We start from the raw sequence: 19,587 nt of genomic DNA, 5'->3' as shown, positions 1-19,587 counted from the left end.
AACCGGGTCAGTAGTTCTCCCCAGCCCTTCTATACGTAGATGGTAGATATTCTACACTAGTATTATGCCTTCCTTCGGCTTCAGGGAAGTCCTCCAGACTCCACATCAGTGGCAGCAGAAAGCAAACCCAACCCTAAAAGACAGGCACCCAAATTTTTATTTAAGGATGCTAAATCTTAAAGTGATATAAGAATGGCATCTGCTGCAGATGGGAGAATCTGTGTAGATCTCTAACAGAAGGGTTAAGGATGACTTACGTCTTTTATCAACTGCTTCAGTTTCGTGTTCTGCAAGAATCCTATCAGTAATTGGGTCGACATTAGCCGTAAACTATCTGGAAATGTCCGTTACGGAGATGTTTATGGTACCTGCAGGAAGATATCAATTAAGTGAACACGATATAGTTTCTCCTCTATCTTCCTACTAGCTTTACAGAACCAGGATAGATAGACGGGTGGCTGGGCAGTACAGTGGGGGGAACAACGTGGCACCGCAAAACTATTTTAAATTTCATTCTTCATTAAGTGACTCTGGTTTTAAGTCGATGTGCTTGCGACGAGTGGTGAAAGTGAGTGATAGCCGGCGCATTCTTCCTCTCCCAATACAGTTGCCGAACAGGGCGATGCACCAGATGCAGCGAAATTGTGAAGAGGGTTCGGTGACGTTGCGGTCAAATGTTGTCTCGGTTGTACGCAAATTCGATGACTTGCTAGGTTAATTCGCGGGTGTTTTGTTTCAGCACCGACTGCGTTGTGATCGTGGTTGTGGGAGATTAACCTTGGGGAACGCCTGAGACGATGCTCTAAAGAATAGGGGGCACTTAAGCCTTCGCGGATTGTACTTCCTCCCTTCTGCACATCAGAAATGTGACTTCCGCAATGCTCTTTTGGCTTAACCGACTTCAGGGGAGAGTTGGAGGGTTGCAAAAGCGTGAATAATATTTTTGTTGACGCTATTGTTCAAATTTGGCTAAAACTCCCCTATTGTATATTTCTGTCCAATCTGTTTAAAGAGGCTAAATTTGTGGGAAAAGTGAATGTTTCTTTTTCTGAAATGGCGAATACCAGCATCTGACACCAGTAGTGATTAGAGCGCTTCCAGTCTTGTGACATTTGAAGAAAAATTTTGACTAATTTAAGTGAGTTTCCAAACCCTGATGGTTTCACAATACACTGAACCACTGATTATTAGGTCCAATCAGATTGTAGAACCTCAACCTTACAGTATAGGAGAGAAGCCACAAAGGCATTTTGAGGTTTCCCCCTGTAGCTCGTCCAGACTCCCCTGAGGAAGAAAGAAGACATAATATTGGAGCAGAATATGTGTTGTCGACACACGGAAGGGCTTGGGGGCACTAGCGCTGCCCGGAGGCCATGCTGGCCAGCAGAGGTACAAATGCGGCGACCTAAAGCGGCCCGATACCAAAACCGAGCATTAAACACACAATCAAAGTTATGCTCTCTTATTTTTAAATATTCAGTCTTCTCCAAATGAACCACTCAGCGGATAAAAAGATAAGAAATATTATGTAGGAATTAATATCTACTAGATTGAGTTTAAAAAGAGCGCAATGATCTTCCAGTTAGTTAGTCTGTTTGAAAGCATCAACTTCAGTCTGAAGGATCGACTCTACTCCGAAGCAATGCACATCCAAGGCATGATAACCAATCTTCCGAGGTGATACTACGACTGTGATTAAAGAGCTTGTAAATTATCACCTTCATTTTTGTAAACAGCAATTAAATGATTATTTACGATGAATAGTATACCACAGATCATGAAGACTGTGTTGTAAAATTATGCTTCAGCCTCCACAAATAGCCCTTTCACCCCGGTGGCGTGGCCTTGAGGTCATTGTCAGGGCCTCTAGGTTCCTCTGCACAGCAATCGTAACCAAGTATTCTATGAAGACTTTCTTAGATGGCCTCAATATAGATTCAGAGCACCACGCTGGTTTCATCAGTAGGCGAACCTGCTCCCAAGTAAGACCAATTCCGAGTTGCTTGACTGGTTACCAACCTGAAACGTGAAGAGGAAAGTCATCCACTATGGGTGGGTAAAATTTGCTCAGTTTAGGGCCTATTTCTCGCAAATATTCGATTTCGGACACGATTAGGTTCCGATAATTTAGATTCGTCCTCAAAACAAATGCATCCGGCTTAATACCGAGTGCAATGATTAACGTCTTAGACGAGAAATAACAGCATTTGTTCTCATCACAGATTTCCAAGAAACTCGCCCAGTCTCCACCACAATCTACCAAACGAATTGTTCTCCGTTAAATTTCGTCATTCAGAGGAAAAGATATTCAACAATGCTAAAACCGATCTGTAGCATTCCTCCTATAGTGCAAGTTCCTTGTGCCAAGCGTGTCCTACCTCACGATTCCTTGCGCTTCATGGCTAAAATAAAAGGGGAATCAACGTGAGTACCATCCATGGTGCTCAAATGGATGTTGTCAATACATGTACTGCCATGCTAATTTGGCTTACAGTGACTTCGGGTAAGACAAGGGACGCTACACCAACGCTTGGCAGCTTTCAAATCAGCAAGCCTAATAACAGTCATGAAAATGGCCAAGCAAATTAAGCAAAACTAGCGATTACCGTGTTTCTGGGGGAACTAAAACACTAATAATAAAAAAAAACAAGAAGACGTTTCTCTAATATATGAACGATAAAACCATATGCTAGTGAGGAAATTATAGGAGTACTTAAAAATTGGCGATACTGGAAAACGACTCAGTGAAGGATTGTTAGGCATTTGCTAGGAGTTTCTAAAATAGCTTTTCTAACACAGACCATTATGCTTATTTAATGTGCTTCGTTAAGCTCTGTGCAAAAAGAGTTGCGATTGCATTACAAGGTACTTCCAAGCGTCCATCCATTGAAGGTTGAGACTTGGGTAGTTTTATTGACTACTACGTGTCTTCTCACGACTTCTAGGAAGATTTGATACGCTACAGAAACGCATTGGAGTGCAACTCTTAGATATGAGTTAGTTAAGCCTCATGGTCAAAGACAAAAAAGCCTTCGAAACCACGTTATATGCTCGACTCATTCACACAGGCAGCCAAATCAAGCAATTAAATTATGATATCAAAACAACTGACAGAGATATTAACTAGAGAAAAGGATTGATTCAGACGCTGTAAATAACGGCGAATGGAAAATGGGTATCAGATTCTCAATGATAATTTCTTGTTTCTCTAAAATAAACCAGGATGTTATCGTAAACTTGGGAAGAGTCCATTTGGGTTGGTTTAAACTATTTAATAAATTAGCACTTAGTATTGCAACTTGTGCGAGTAAATTTCAAAAAAATTAAATGAAACTTTTCAGTGGGAATGTTGGTACCCATCGTATGCTTCAGTGAGATAGTAAGTCGTTACTGTAAATGTATTCCAGTGAAATAGTAACGAACCTGGAGCAGTAAAACAACCATTTTGTCAAAAGATTATAAGCAAAGTGCATTAATCGTGTAAATTGCAAAGTTTACAGTCTTTAGGCCTTTAAACCAAACGTGAATATATTCCTTGTTTAATTATACGCCCTGATAGGTGACGCTCTTAAAATGGCAGAGCCAACCGATGGTCAACTAAACGCCGCCATAAAGGGTATGCTTTCTTCCCAAATATTTTGTACTTTTTATTTGCAGAAATCCTTAAGGATGCCGACTTATCTGTTGTTACTGCCAAAACGGTCCGGAAGACTCTAGAAGACCGGTTCAACATTGATCTGTTTGACCGAAAGGCTAGCATTGATAAGATGATAATGAAGGTTTTGGAGTCTCGTGAGGGCAAATCAACTGGTTCTATTAGTAATTCCATTACTCTCGCAATTAATTGATAGGTGGGTCTGAATCTGGTAACGAAAGTGAAAGCTCTCTTGATGGATCAGTTTCTCCTAAGCGCCGGAAAACCTCTGATGACAAATATGCTCGTGCCGTCCATGCTGAGGAAAATGGGATGAGACGCCGCAAAGCTGCTCGTATGTACTGATTTCTCCATCATATACTCTTTCCAGCGAAGCCGAAGCAGGAACGTACATCTAAAAGTGGTGGTAAAGGTGGCGGTGGTGGTTTTACAAAACCTGTCACACTTTCTGATGAACTGGCCGCGCACCTTGGTGAAACCGCTCTCTCTAGGGCCGAGCTTGTGAAGCGGTTCTGGCAGGAGGCTAGAGAAAAACAACTTTTCGTACGCTTTTTATGAAAAGCTGTCTTATCTCATTATTCTTTAGGATCCCGAAAATAAGCAATTCGTCATCTGCGACGAGAGCTGGAAGAAACTGTTCGGGAAGAGTCGGTTTAAGATGTTTGGCATATCGAAGTTGTTGAACCAACACATTGTTAAATAAGATTTTTATTGCATTAATAAATTTTTTGTGCGTCTTCATGTAATTTGTTTTTTTTTGCTGGTGGTTGATTAGCCTAGATTTTTTAGTGCAGCATTTGAAGGAATTTGGGGCGGTTTCTTCCCTAATTTGCAATCGGGTCCCTCATACCCGTGCTCGCCCGTGGCTTATCTCGTGTCTTCGCTGTGGCTGTCATCCGGTGAAACGTGAAGTTATTCCGTCTCATTGGGGAACGGAGCTCTTCGTTGAGGCGATGGGACTTTCCAATCCCAAGGAGGAGTTTGGGATCTTTGTGCCTGTGAATAATCCACGTAGGTAGCACTTAGTGTTGTCATTTCGCCATTGGAGAATGTGAACTTTTTTCGGCTAATTCAGTGCCTATTTTGAAGCTTGATTGCGTTCATTCGGTGTTCGCCTACTACTAATGCGAAATTTCAGACAGTCTATACAGTCCGTGATTTTAACCTCACACATTAAGTTTGACTATTAACAATATTAAAAGTAGAACCTACGGTCAGCCGAAGGTCACCTACATAGATTAGTCAGGTTATATCTGAACGGTTTGGCGATGCTACTTCCCTCGGGGTTTCCTCTTTCCTAATCGGGCGGGCTCGTACATACTTTCCGTAGCGTCACAGACGGTCCAAGCACCATGATGGTGGGTGAGTTAGCAGAACTAACGTGTAGCCAGCTGAAAGGAGTTATGGGGTAAATTAAATTTCCAGGTGGTTACTTTTCTTTTTTTTTCCCGAAAAGTGATACATCATAGCACTTTTGTGCTGATGGTCTGCACTACAAATCGGTCATTTAGACTGGGGAATTGGAAAATATCGAACAGAATATATCCGAGCCCCCAACAGTAGGGAAGAGGAAGTCGATCAGGGCTAAAATTTTGTAGAAAAAGTCTGACATTTAAAGCATGTCAAATCGGATTGGCTTATCTTCCTAGAAAATTTTGTGTGACTCATCATTCGCCAGCTTTGTCACTCTTGAAAGGCAAATTGCGACTATCGTGTGTTAGTTTGAAAGATCTCGCTACTTTTTGCATAAGTCCGGAACTTATTTTAAGCTGCAAAAGAACGGCAACTACCCTACTTATTTCTGCATCCACGAAAGCGATTTCTCTAGCCCCCATAAAATATCCTTCTATCTCGGCCTCTCTCTGTCCGGCAGCAATCCGTCTCCTCGCATACTGGTACAGCTTGTAACAACTTCACGGCACACTCGAGATGCCACAAAGTAATCAGAGACGCCTAAGGCAATCTTCCTTCTCACTCGGTGTGAACAAGTACAATCATTCCATGTGAGGTCAAAAAAAGCATTGAGTCAAAGAAGTAAGTGCTGATGAAGCTCGAATTTGCTCCATTGCTGTCCGCACATCGAATCCCAGCCAATGCTATCCCGAGATAACCGCCCCAATTTTCATTTTGTAGACCAACACCTGCAGGCTCCATTTATTTTCAAAGTCGCTTCTGTCTTGAAAACACCGAAACTGAAACTATGGGGGATAAATCATGATCCCAAATCAATAGCGCTTCTGAAGGTCGAAGGAGCTATGCCCACACATGGCACCCAGAGCCTTCCAGTGGATGGCAATAAGTCATACCACTGCAGGCGATTTGTAATTAGCGCACAGAACGGCGGAAAGACTAGAGGCAGGGCTTTCTGACCAGGCTCCCGAAACGGAAGCACACTGCGAGGGGGCCAAGGAGCCCATGCAGTTGGAACTTGCACCAAAACAAATACCAAGGCATCACACATGCGTGCGAGATAAAAGTAGGAGGTAGATGGTGGCGAATTCCCCACCAGAACGGACCTCGGCACGTCGTATAGACCAAGTAAAATTTACCTTAAATGAATTAATGAACTCTGTTTACTGTTTGGCCGAAAAAGTCCCTCAAAGTAGAACTTTTGTAGGTTTCTAAAGAATTGAAAGACTTGCCGAAAATCCCAAATGAACCTGGCAATTTGTTGATAACCTGACAGTTGAGGTCACAGGAGGTGTATGAAGCACGCCCTCTAATACTGAGGGCAGGCTATCTAGAATCGCTAAAAAGGGAACCCAACTTACAGTCCACACTTACGAAGTTTGTGACCAAGACAGCTTCAGCCATTACTGACAGAAAGTTTTGGTGCTTGTTTACCCCCACATTGATGCAAAAATGCAAAAAAATGCAAACAACCGGATATTTAACTCCGAAGTAGACAGGATTAGATTGGCAACCCAAAGCGATACCAAATTCGTTAGAAGCTTACAAAATTGTACATTTTGGCAGGGTAAAAATACACAGGCTGCAGGAGAATAATTTGGCATAGTTTATCCACTAGACACAGAGGGTGGATCGTGATCTTGAAATTTGCGTCTAATTGCGGTAACCACTTGAAGACGCAGAGGGGACGGCGAGGCCTCCGCACTGCAACTGTTTGTGGACGTCTCGGGGGTCAAGGAGGCTTCAGCAGCGTCAAGAAGACGCCCGAAAGAACCGTCCTTTACGAAAACGTGCTGAACGCATTGTTCACTGACGTGCTTCAGTCCGGCCAGGTACTCCAACAGATTCCATATACGCTCGCTGAAGGGTAAAAGTAATTCTTTCCCAAGTGGCTGTCTCCAGTCTCCATGAGTCAGTGTCCAGACCGACAATAAGAGCCTTGTCCGCTTCCTAGTCCTTACTTACGCTTGTAATGAAACTCTTTCTCGAATATTTTATGCCGTCTTCGGTGATAACGAATGCACTACGATGGTGAGAAAGTTGGTAAGATCACTCTGGAAAAAAATTCCAAATTCAGTAACCAAAAATTGGCCCGAAATGTCACGCAAGAAAAGCATCTTTTATGTATGGCTGTCTACATAGACCCACGGTTGAAAAATTATAAAAGCCGTATTGTCACCATTTGAGAGAACCAGGTTTGAACAAACGAAGTCGTCAAAAGAAGGGAAAGATCATGACCAGGACCTGTAGGCCCAATGTTTCCTGGTTTTCACTGAGGTCAATAAAATGGAAAGAAGAGAACTGCTTATGGAACTTGAGAGGCAATAAAGTGCAAAGGAGTGTTTGTAATGAAACTTAGTTCCGTAAAAAACCCCTTTATATTGTGTGCTTTACGGATTCGTATTGATTTCATGCAGAATGTACGATAAGATAAATTAGCATATGGAGTGAGTTCGCCACAAAACGCTTCGTAGCCTTAGGCGTCGCTTTCCAAGTAACCCCACCCTTTAACCTTAACCATATTATCGAAATATACAACCACAAAGGGAAAGAGTTTTGTCACTGTAAAGCCAATTTATTGCACCACCTCATTTCCATCTTTTGGCTAATTCTAATTCAGCTGAAGGCGCGTGATAGCAAAATTAGAAGTGATCACGCCTTGCGCCTGGTAAGGCCCAAGAATATGATGAGAGCTGTGCAATAGAATCGTTTTGGTTTTGGTGCCATATCTGACTACGCAAGTCTTTGTAGGCTCTCGTCAATCAATCACCACGCCGCCACTAGTCTCTCACTTCCTCTCTGTGTCGATAACGAACCCGTTCCCGGATTTATATGCCTTGCACAGTCCTCGGCCATAACTTGGATACTGCATGATACTTGAATGATGAAAATGATGTGACACCGATAGCAACCAAAAAACGGGCAGGCATAGCCATTTGGTATGAAGAAGTTCATATTTAAACCGACAAATCGAAAAACCTTCCCGAGAAATTGTATCAACAACAGAAACTAGCAAAGTTGCAATTCCAAATGCATGTTTCTGAACAGAGGGGCCATCATCTACTTATAACAGTATAAGTAAAAGTAATTTTTAATCACAAAACTCACGTCATCACTTCGGGATCAGTGCGCCAGCATGCGCACAGCACCTCTACCGCAGCCACATCAGAGACACGCACTGCAGAGTTAGCCACAGGTCCACGAGAGATCATCAGCAAATCGGTAGCGCATGCAAGAGCACGTTCGTTTTCCTCCCTCTGTGCCACAGTTAGTTGCCCATCTGTCCCAGTGTTGAAGGCAGTAGGATGGAGGGCCATGCGAACCAGAGCAGTAAGCTCGGCGGTGGAGAGAGGAGCGATGAAAATGGTCGAGGTGGTAGCAGCAATACGCGCCTCCTCGCAACGCAATAGTTCCATGAATACTGCCGCTGCCCGGTGCGCAGCCCGACTGCCCGCCTCGGGAATAGCTCGCAGCGCGGGACGGCTATGCAAGGGGGACAAGCGCACTTCACACCAGGGATCTGTTAGGATAAAAAAAAACGCTGCTGACGATAACTTTAGTACACACGCCAAGAACGATTTGCATCATTTTGAAATCCTAGTACGCGATGTCCCCACAAATTCTTCACGAAATGCATTGGCGCTCGGAACGCTAAAGACGAGAAAAGGGGTGTCAATTATCCCCCCTTGTCAGGCAAGCCAGACAGCCTTGTGATCCAGTACAAGAGTTATTGCCTTGGCGCGAGGATAGCTGCGAAGGCCATACGCATATTATATCGAAGAGGCAAAAACAACGTTCCAGGATACTGGGCACCGTGGTTCGGTGTTTTAGCACTAGGGGGCGGCCAGTCGACCACAACAACGACATGAGTGTTGGAAATATCTATTCTCTGGTAAAGCGTAGCACAGGATGAGAAATATCATGATCTGGGGGAACGCGAGTATGAGAATAACAATACATTAAAAGAGTCGACCGCTTTACCCTATAAGATGGTTCAACGGCATCAAACATTCGCTCGCAATAATAACCACGCCAAAGCAATGGCTCATACCGACAAAAGAGAATGCCATTAGACTGTCGGAGATGTGCACAGGCAGTCGTCGCGGCAGTTTCGTAGTGATCGCCACAAAATCAAAAATCATCTCTCCCAGCACCTCATAGGCCAGTGAAGCCGAGGCCTCAAAAGCCTCTAGCGTCTCCCTATCAACTTCCTTTGCTTCCGCCCCGCCTTGTTTTAGCCTTTCAAACGTCTCCTCCCATCTCGCTGTCACACTCTTCAATCGACGAATGAGTGCCTTGTAGACGCCCTGATCGGCGTGAAAAATCTGTCGGTGGTGGCGGTAAAGATCACGTAACTCATTGACCTCACCACCTCCATGTAATAACTTCGTCAAGAGGTATCGCGAGTAGAAGTTCCTTTCCTCCAAACTATTTCGCAGTAGGAAGCGTCGATCACCACACCGAGTATGTAGAAGGTCATAGACTCGTTGAACCAACTGGAGGGAGGAAGCAGACGAAGAGTCCACACTGGCACAGGTCATGGCAGTGTTGACAAAATCGTAGTCTTCTGTGCTAGCAAAGATGTCCGCTCGACTTATCTCCTCCCAACAGCGGGTCTCAAGATCGGCTAGGACGTCTGCCAGCAGTTCAGTCAGGCGGTAGCCTCTTCCGGATTGTGCAAGGCGTGATGTGAGCACGGTACGAAGGAGGTTGGCGTAGAGACCCAGAGTGGGTTGAATACCTAGACGACGAGCCTCACATAGTAGTCCAAGCGCCTTGTCTACATAGTCCAGAGATTTACCGCCTCTTAATGCATTGGTATTACTCTTGTAGAGAGAAAAAAGGGCGAACGTGAAAGTAGTGGCGTTGGGAGGTAACTTTGCTTTCCGAAGAAGTTCAAAACCTTGGCAGAGACGGAGCCACACATCATCACTGTTGGAGCATTCATGCGCGCAGCGTAGGAGGTCATTGTACACGGGAAGAGGAAGTTTGTGGGACGCGGCAACAGCTTCTTCAGCTAATTCCCAGGCCCTGTCAGCCGCACCAAAACGAGCCGCGCCGCGGATCATGGCCGCATAGGCGGCAGAAGAGCGAAGAACGTTGCTGTGAGCCGCCCAGAGCTGTTCAGCCGGACAGCCTTTGTGCCAAGAAGAAGGTTCAGCTGATGACACCTCTTCTGCGTCGAATTTCGTCTTTTGCAAATCATCTTTTTCCGGCTCTTCCCCATTTTCAACCTCCTCTTCGGTTTCCAATTCTTCCAAACTGGCGATAGGAGTTTCCGAAATTTTGGAAACTCTCTGAGCTTCCAACACGCGATTCTCCGCCGCGTAGAACAGTTCCTCCGGCTCAGGGAGAGATCCACGATCAGTAAAAGGGAGATTTTCGAAGAAGTCAGGACCCCCCAGACCGCTGTTCGTGGCGCATTGCAAATCAAGGAGTCGATGAAGCGTATTCGCGTCCCACTTCTAAATGCACAAATCAGAGGGCTTTGCTTAGACCTTTTGTTATAGAGGTCAAGTTAAGGTCAGTTTGGGTTAGTTCAGGTCAGGGGTGTATTCACGTCGATGACGATTTATGGGTGAGGATTTAACAACGACATCAGCACTCGCATGTTCAATTTGAAGAAAAAAAACCTGGGCATTATCCTATTATTTCGTATAATCCAATCATAAAATGTCAGTTGAGTTGGAGATATGGAGTTAGAGGTTCTCTACCCCACAAACCGTGGCACAGTAGTTCCAACAGTTTGATTTTGGCAAGGAATCACCCAAAAATAGATAAAACATGATTCTTAGAGGATCACATTAAAATAGATCTAGACAAATGTGTCAAAACTTCCGGCTAACTTTTACGCGAGTGATGGAACGATTCGTTTACACTTACACAAGTAGAATGATCGCAATGGATGTTAAGCAGGTGACCCGCCGTTCACAGACATCAAATCGATGGCAAAAGACTTCAGAGACCATCATTTTGTTCTGCACTTTTTGCACGCACTTTGTTTGCCGGCCTTATTATGATAAGACATGACTTTTGCATTGCAACGCTAAGCTAAGCTAAGAAACGGACCATTTGCCAGGCCCAAATGATTCATTCCCTGACCCACACCTCTGAGGCACAACTTTATGCCTCGGTAATTATGTTTGTGTGGTGCACCGGAGGTGGAACTGTTGGCGTACTGCAGACTAAACAGCAACTGTGATGGGGATCAATCTACCCAATGCAATACAGCTCAAATGAATGCAAGAAAAACCTTGGAGGCAGATGTAGGTAGCCAAACATTTGAGAGAATGTCCTAATAAACACCACCGAAAAGTTTACCTGAGCTAATACAAGGGGGAGGAGGAGAGATGCTGCCTCTCCGCATTTACCTGACGCTGTCGGCCTAAGCTCGGGGTGTTCATTACCCCTCTCCTGGCATGTGAAATAGAGGATGCCCTTGAAAGGAGCCACTTTTTGCAATGCGCAGAGAATTTTACTAGATAACGGGAACCTCAAGTACAAACTCCCAATGTGAACGGAAGGCTTATTAAAAGCACAAATTCATTTCCATCAGAGGATACTTCAGCATAAAAGCATTAATGACTGAACCTTCAAGTTTCACAATGACTGAGTGACAACCGGAGCGCCCCTCCCCCCCCCCCCTGCCTGGCCAACTGCCATCCTAACCACAAGAAATTAAAAGAAAAACGAAAACCACGAGGTGAAGTCAAAAGGATACCGATTAAAGGTGTAAAAGAAACAAGTTGACTGTGGGTTGGAAAATCGTCCATGGTCCGATACAAGCTAGAATGGGGAATGTAATACAAATCTACGTTTTTATCACACCAACCCTTCTCCCTCTTTCTCATAAATTGCAAGGATGCAACAGTACTAAAACAGGTCACGACCTCGTTTCTTTGATGGTAGATACTAGCACACTTCCTGACTACAGAAACACCGCTAAGCTCACCGTATTCCCAGCATCTTTGTAGAGCTCCCAGGCGTCCTTGGGAGCAAGGAGGAGGAGGAGACGCTCCATCGCCTCCTGTTGGGAGATGGCACCCTCCGCAAGTTCTTTGCGAATCGACTCACCCGTCTGCAGCGGCATGAGACAGTCTATTCGCGGTGTCTAATAACAAGTCACAAGCGTCTAAACAACTTTTGTAAGGAGGGGCTATTTTAGAAAAGAAATGCGTCATTACGACGAAGCCAATGGACAGCGGCAAGCTAGTTCTGCGTTTAGAATTTTGCAAAACACAGTAAAACTCGGCGACAGAGACTTGTTCCTACCAATTCAAATTCACGCCTTTGAATAACAATTCTTGTTGAACTGGAATTCCATGCTGCGGCTTTGGGTCAAACATGGTGTTTTAACTTCAGAGGCATTTTTGTGGTGGCACTACACTCCGTAGTGGGCGCCGGGTTTCATATTACTGGTAACCAATTCGGATACCGTTAATCCAAGCGACAGGTCGCGGTGATGGTATGTGTCTGCACTAAGTGCCACGTGGTGATGAAGCTCTTATCTCCCGTCTTGAATAGCAATATTTACAGAGAACCTCAAACACGCTGCAATAAGGTGATAGAACACTCATCAAATTGGTGGTAAGATGTCTGAATGATCCAAGCCTTTCAAAGACGCCTGTGAGCACCTCTGTACATTAGTGACGAGTCTAATGGTGGTGGTGGTACCATGGGAGGCATTTCTTTGAACATTCAGCCAGCGTGTGAAGAGTCTGATCGGGGCATAACCAATCAACGTACTGCGTGTATCATAACGCAAGGGATAGGCTATCTTGGGATGGTTTTTTCCCACCAACAGATTGTCCCGCGCAGAAACTACCTTTGATGCATGAGAACATATGGCTGGAAATGCAGCAAACAGAGGGGAAAAATAAATGGAGTTCACACTCCTTGAAATACACACTTTTCCCAGGTAAACGTCAAAGTTCCGGTTTGATTTGAACGTGTTTTGTAAATTCAGCCAAGATACAAGAAGGTTTGAACTGTGAAGAAGAGTGTTTTTAGACTACAATGAGAGCATAAAGGGGAGAGGATGATGTATCAGAGAACTCAAACTTACTTTTTGTATCTAAACCATCAAATACAGAATGTTATACTTTATCAAGTGGTACAGCCCGCTGGAGATTTCGCACCAGCTCTGTGACATTCTTGTGATTACTGCGATGGAGCCTTGTTAATCCTACTCCAAACTGCTTTTACCTCTTCAATCAACGCATCATAAAGCTGCTTATTGAAGGATTCCTTCACGAGGTAATCAATCATCGCGTACATTACGTTGAAGCCCCATTACTTTAGGTGTTTTTTAATTCTCATATAAGCTACAGGTAACATACCAACGAGAGCGACAGACTTGAGGTGTAGTTCCAACAAAAAAGGTTCAAAAAGTGAATGTTTGGGTGGGTCCCAACATAGGAACGGAATGAGAAACTACCAGGGAAGAAACGACCTTTTCAACACTTGCTGTCAAAACACGCAGTCCTTTTCGTCAAATCAGACTGTCACATGGAAAATCGTTAGGGTGGTTGAGATTTCTCGAAAAAAAAGACATCAAAGTCTCACAGTCATTGGATTACCCTCTGTGAATCGCAAACACCATCACCCACCGCTCACGTACTCTCCCAACTTTTTTTTAAGGAGTAAGCAAAACCGAAGCCGACACTTTGTTTATGTGGATTGGTAGTACTTGACGCGATATTGACATTGAGGAGGAAGGGTTGAGAATTTGACAGAGACACCTACAAAATGACACACCTGAAATGTCAAAATCTTTTTCTTCTGAGAAAAATAACCATGCACGCGATAAACGTGCAGACCAACTTATCAGCAGATCAAATTAGGAATGCAATGTTTGATGAGATGTTAAAATATGTCTTCCATAAGATTGGAAGAATGCAATATGATATGTTAACTACGGACTCCCCAGTCTTCACCCGTTTCGATAACCTTAGAGAACCATTGAACTCTAAGAACATGACATTTCCCCTAAACGACTTTTGAAAGAGTGCTACCACGAAAGCCGGTTGACACCTCCTGAACCAGTCTTCGTATGATACAGTTCGCCTTGCAGAGGACGCGATACTCAGGAAACCTAATCACTGCACGCACCGTCGTTACTGCCTCAAGACCGATTAAAATCCACAGGAAGGCTTATTCAGGTGAGTCGGAAGTGACCATGAAGAGCAACGAGGTCCACTCCATCTCCACGTCGTTGTCTATCATTGCCGGGCAATAATAGAAATCTACTTCCCCACTGGCATGCCTCATTAAACCCGCAGAGATGACCCGGGGGACTACAAGTAGGCGTGTTCCTTTTCCTTGCTTACGCGTGTCGAGCATATAAAGTACGATGCTATTTCGTTCTGGATGTTCACTGAATTTGGGTATGGTTGAAAGTAAGCATGAATCACCAACCGGTAGGACCCTACTGAGCACTAAATGTTCGGCAAGTTTAAGCGGTTTTGGTTGCTGACCATCCTTCCTAGGCCTGACCTTTAAACGTAATTCTTACGAAACTGGAGGTAAGTAAATGCTCGAATAGGCGGAAGTTTAGAGATTTAGCGATTTTGTGCTTGCATCGGAAAAGCCGAGAGCAAGAAAAAAAGCAATACACAGCCTTGTCTAAGTATAAGACCACTTCTAAATGACAAATGATTGTTTTGCCATACGCTTGATATTGTGGATAGGAGATGCCCCCTGAGAGTACAAATTTGTTGCCATATGTATCGAGTTCTACCGTCCAAAATCTCTTATGAGTCAGGAAAAAATTATGCTAATGTACCACAGGCATAGCGCTCCAACATTCAAATGGCTGCAGTAGATTCAACCACGAAAAACAACGAAAGCACCTCTGGTTCGACTTCAGTAAAGTGCAAATGAGATGAAAATGTAAACTTACATTTCAAACGGTTGTACTTAGCGCTAAAGATGGAACCGGATAACTGAATGGGAATAAACAAAAGTACAAAGTTTGGTCAGTGTCCATCCCACCACACAGCGCTAGATATTCAGTGAAGATACAGGGAGATACAAGTGGAGAAGTAGCCCCATTGCAGTAAAAGAGCCTCAAAATTTGGAAGGCTTGCCACCCAACACCCATTATACTCAGAATAGACACTCGATGAAATGAGAGCGCACTGACTTAACCGCATTCCTGCTTAAGCCACCAACAAAACCGGGTAGAAGCATTAACAAGCAAGACAGAATCAATAATCTAGAAGAGGTTACAGAAATGCAAAGAAAATGGAAAAGATCCGTTGACGTACTAAATGGAAACCAAAATCCAGAATTAACCGGAACCCCAATTCTTCCTTCCACACAGTTGTGTGAAAAGCTTATAACAACGCAAAATTTAGCATTCGGAAAAGTATGAAATACAGTGAGGTGAAAGTACACTTCTGTCTCGATAAAAGAGTCCTGAAATCCCTATTTTAGTACATCCCCAGTCGAGTCCTCAGTACAACTAAGTAGAAGTATTATCGCACAGACCAGAACCAAAACGAGGAATAGAGAAGAGGACCTTATGCTTGTACAGGACATTCATCCCAGACATACAAAAAGCAACCAAATGCTTAGTGAAAGGCTGAAGTAAAAGGCAACCGCAATTCACCCCTTACACGTCCTCGGCTCACCCATCGACACAGAACACAGTAACCCACCTCCGTGGCTAAAGCCGTAAGATCATTAGCAAGGTATCTGCGAGCCACATGGCGGGCGGCATTGCGCCCCGCGGAGAGGGCCAAGCGATTTGATCGTTGGCGCAGGCCAGGGGCACCGAGCCAAGGCTCGAGGGCACAGCCGTAGGCGGGCAGACCGAGGTGGGGAGTAACACAGCTTGCCAGCGCGCGCAGCACCGACACCGCATCTCGATGGCGCCGACGCGGTGGGGCGACCGTCTCCACCGCCACTGATTGTACAGTCCTTGGCGTCTCTGCTACCGACGCTGTGGTACGAAATGTGAGAAGAGCGAGGGTCTTGACTCGTGGCAGCACCTAATAGAGAAAGAGCGCGTAAAACAAGGTCTTAAATGGGAAAGAAGGTGAGGAAGGAGATTCCGGTCCTTATCCATTAGTCAAAAAGCGTAAGCCATGCGTCGAGGCAGAACGTTAAACCGTCTTCTGCCACTGGTCATAAATTGTGGCAGTGAAACTAGTAAATATGAAAGGGGTACTCTCAACTCATTAAGGTTTCATTTTCTAACAGAACAGGCCTTTCAAACTGTCAGTCAAGCCCGTTACCTCAATGCTTTTAACTCGGAAAACCCACCCATCACGAGATAATGACGGATTCCCACCTTTTAACTCCTATGCAATCTTCAAATTATCACACGATCGGATCCTTCAATGTAAGCAAAAAGAGAAGTGATTGTTAGTTCAGTTGTTTTGTCTAGTTGGTTGGGGCCAAAGAAGAAAAAATAATCTCTCGTTGAAAGCAAGAACTTTGCATCACCAGAACACTATGAGCAATAGACATTCGAGATGAGTAGGCACCTCGAGTTAACTTCGAAATTGACCCACAACAGTGACCCGTAAGGACATGAATAGAGCATTTCAAGGAGTAGTGTAAACGCTGACCTGCCTACCACGATAAGTAAAAGCACAATTCAAGTATGCGATATTCCCATCTCGAGAGCAAACTAGACCAAAATCCCTCTTCCGCTTTCATTGTGGCGTCGCGGGTAGCTTCCACTCAGTTTCTACTGAAAGAAAACGTTTTGGAACAATCCCCGACCTCAATCAAGTTATGGGTTGTGAGGCCTAGGAAACACATTAAATTCACTCTGATACCGCAGGAGCACAACCCTAACCGATTTCACTAAACACATTAAACAACGTTGGGAAATTTACAGTGGAGGACCATCAGCCCTTGGATCCCCTTGGTGCCTCAAAACACATACGAACCCATCAGTCAGCCAAGCCCGACGTCTTGTCAGTGAATGAAACCCACGAAAAGGGTGAGATAAACCACCAAGTCTAACCGATTCCGTAACTTCATGAGTGCGCATCCCATGCAACACCACATAAAGGCACTTACACGACCATCACATAAAGAGGAGTCGATCCGTTGGTTTAGAATTAAAGGGAGTGATCGTAGTTAAGTACCAAGCTTAGCTACTTCGATTCGCAGATAAGCAGTCATTTTATGTTACAGCTGTCAAGTTTTTTAGACTTCTAGCGGTTTTAAATTCGTCTCGTAAAGTAACCCAAAGGCTACAGGATTAATCTGTTATTTCCCGGATTATGCTAAACAGAAGAGACTATTATTCTGCTGTGAAGAGCGGAAAACGTGAGGATCCATAACAGAAGGGCTTACCTATTCCGTGGTCAATAATGAAATGAGGGAACAGCAAATAACACATGACGAAGTGGCAATAAACTTCTGGGTGGTGCCAAAGTAGGCGAATATCAGAAAAAATATGGGCCTTTTTTTTCAGAAAGTGATCTTACGAACTATGACGGGCATGCAGATCGCCTCCGCCGAATCATGCTGCAATGCAGCCCACCTAACAGGTAAGGTGATAGATGAGCCCCATCCAAAGCCCGTGAGACATACCGCCACCAGGCAAATCAGGAACCCTCTTTCTGCGGCGCAAGTACATTATATCACCTCCCTCCTATCTCCATGAGGGGATAAATAAAATGCTTCATATCCTCTTCAATTAATACGGCAGGAAAAAGGCGGGTAAAAGTCGACTGCACCCAAATCGTGACATCTATTCAAGCATGAAACAAGCTAAAGATGCCTAGTGAAACCAAAACTAAGTGAGGAGACGTCTGTGTACTTAATTGCGACGAAAACAGTCCAGCCAAAAAGCAGACACTCGTCCAAACAACATAAGAAGGAATTAGCTCTCCGAACATGAAACCTCACACGATGAATAGGGTAGGTCTACGTACTCAGCGAAGAGGTTCAACCAGATGGGTTCAAAACAAACCATTTAAATAGAAGACCCGATATTCAGGTGAAAAAGTCTTTTGTAACGGACTAATTAAGGGAAGACAACAAGTCAGTCTGGAGCAGATAACTCATCAAAACGAATTAGGCGGACAACTGGCCTAATTGGTCAGAAAAATAAGCTACGAGTCATGCGAATCTTTAAAGTAAAAGGAAGTATGAAATGGAATCGAATTGGACCAAACCAATTGGAGGCATAAATACCAAAACTCTCAAACTAAGCAGCAGAAACTGCGCAATCAAACTTCCAGTGCCAAAAAATACAAAGGACGATCGGATCAATGCAGTAGTCTACGTCTGCACACTGCAGACGGTTGTTGAGTCCCGGACCCCAGAGGTGCTAGGCATGCCTCAGCAAGACCTTGCTCCCTCTCACATAGGTTGCACGCCCCAGAAATGAATGGTCAAAAGCCCACGCAATCGTGTTATGCCTTGGTTTTCTTCATTTTGACTTTAAGACGTGAGTGAGAAGATCACCAACAGGCATATCTACGATACCAAAGACAAACAATGAATAAAGAAAAATACTTACACTCTTAAATTCAAGCAAGCGCTTAAGTCGTGCCTCAGCACGTAAACAGACACCACAGACAAAAGACGTGGTCACTTGTACATCTACTTCATTTGGCATTTTTGACTAATTTAAAAGGAGCACACACAGCAGGAAAAGAGTAGGACATGGAGGGGTTAGATCAGGTCAAGAGAGACATCCAAATAAAGTTGAAGGGATGGTCAAGGCAAAGAGCTAAACACAGAAATATGGAGGGGAAAGGGAGGGTTTGTTGAGAGGGACCACAAGGGCAAGAGCAGGATGGAAAAAATGCTGAAATTTGAAGACTATGGGGGGATATGTAGACGTCTTCAAACCCGAGCACTGCGCAGGATCATTGAAGTGACAGAAGCGCGGTTAAAGCGTCGTTGGGACCTCGCCGACAAGGTCGTGGAGGAGAGTGTACGATGCCGTGGAAGAGACTGACGCAACGACTTGACGGAGGTAGTAGCTTTGGTGTTTCGGTTACGGGTAGAAGAGGAAGGAATGGTGTTGGTGGCGGTGGTCGCTAGAATGGGTGAACCGCGCGAACGCAGGCTTCGAAGCCCTATGGGGGAGGTGCGCCGCTGGCTCGGCGCCGATTTGCGATCTGCAAGAAGGTAGACATTGACGTTGCAACTCCAGACACCGACTGTACATGACACTGATAAGCCTTCTAGCTTTCCTACAGAACCCGTATAAGTGTAGCAAAATGAACTTGTTCACCTTCTCTTATAATAAATGTCACTCTCAAGCTCGTATCTCTTCAGGGATAGCCCAAACGCTGAAATTATGGTAGCGCCATCGAAAATGCTCCAAGACAGAAAAATTCGATTGTGCTGGCTGGATAAGATGGAGAATGCTAATATGAGCTTTTAGTTGCAGATGACTGAGCCTATGCAGATTCAAAACGGGGGAGGTGCTGAAAACGCATGGACCTTTGGCGACCACCTCGACCTCGAGCTCTGCATCGTGGTCGAGAATGGAGCGAAACTACACTTAAACAACTTGAAATCCAAAGTAAAAGGACTCGATA

At 44.5% G+C, this 19,587-nt stretch overlaps 2 protein-coding genes across 2 annotated transcripts; one reads left to right on the top strand and one right to left on the bottom strand. All coding sequences in view use genetic code 11, as the record gives it.

Moving 5' to 3' along the window:
- Window positions 1-3,573: 3,573 nt before the first annotated feature.
- EGR_04033 (Upstream activation factor subunit spp27) lies at window positions 3,574-4,358 on the top strand (the record flags this gene model as incomplete). The annotated part of the gene is made up of 5 exons (XM_024493282.1): window positions 3,574-3,616; window positions 3,658-3,810; window positions 3,852-3,989; window positions 4,026-4,198; window positions 4,242-4,358. The coding sequence occupies 5 exons, from the start codon at window positions 3,574-3,576 to the stop codon at window positions 4,356-4,358; spliced, it is 624 nt and encodes a 207-aa protein (XP_024352381.1).
- A 2,314-nt stretch (window positions 4,359-6,672) lies between these two features.
- EGR_04032 (Pentatricopeptide repeat-containing protein 3) lies at window positions 6,673-19,211 on the bottom strand (the record flags this gene model as incomplete). The annotated part of the gene is made up of 8 exons (XM_024493281.1): window positions 6,673-6,925; window positions 8,174-8,585; window positions 9,117-10,530; window positions 11,387-11,479; window positions 12,018-12,176; window positions 15,727-16,059; window positions 18,890-19,161; window positions 19,205-19,211. The coding sequence occupies 8 exons, from the start codon at window positions 19,209-19,211 to the stop codon at window positions 6,673-6,675; spliced, it is 2,943 nt and encodes a 980-aa protein (XP_024352380.1).
- Between the last annotated feature and the right edge of the window lie 376 nt (window positions 19,212-19,587).

Source organism: Echinococcus granulosus (assembly GCF_000524195.1).
Source record: "Echinococcus granulosus chromosome Unknown EG_S00023, whole genome shotgun sequence".
NCBI classification, from domain to species: Eukaryota; Metazoa; Platyhelminthes; class Cestoda; order Cyclophyllidea; family Taeniidae; genus Echinococcus; species Echinococcus granulosus.
This window is presented reverse-complemented; position numbering and strand designations above follow the sequence as displayed.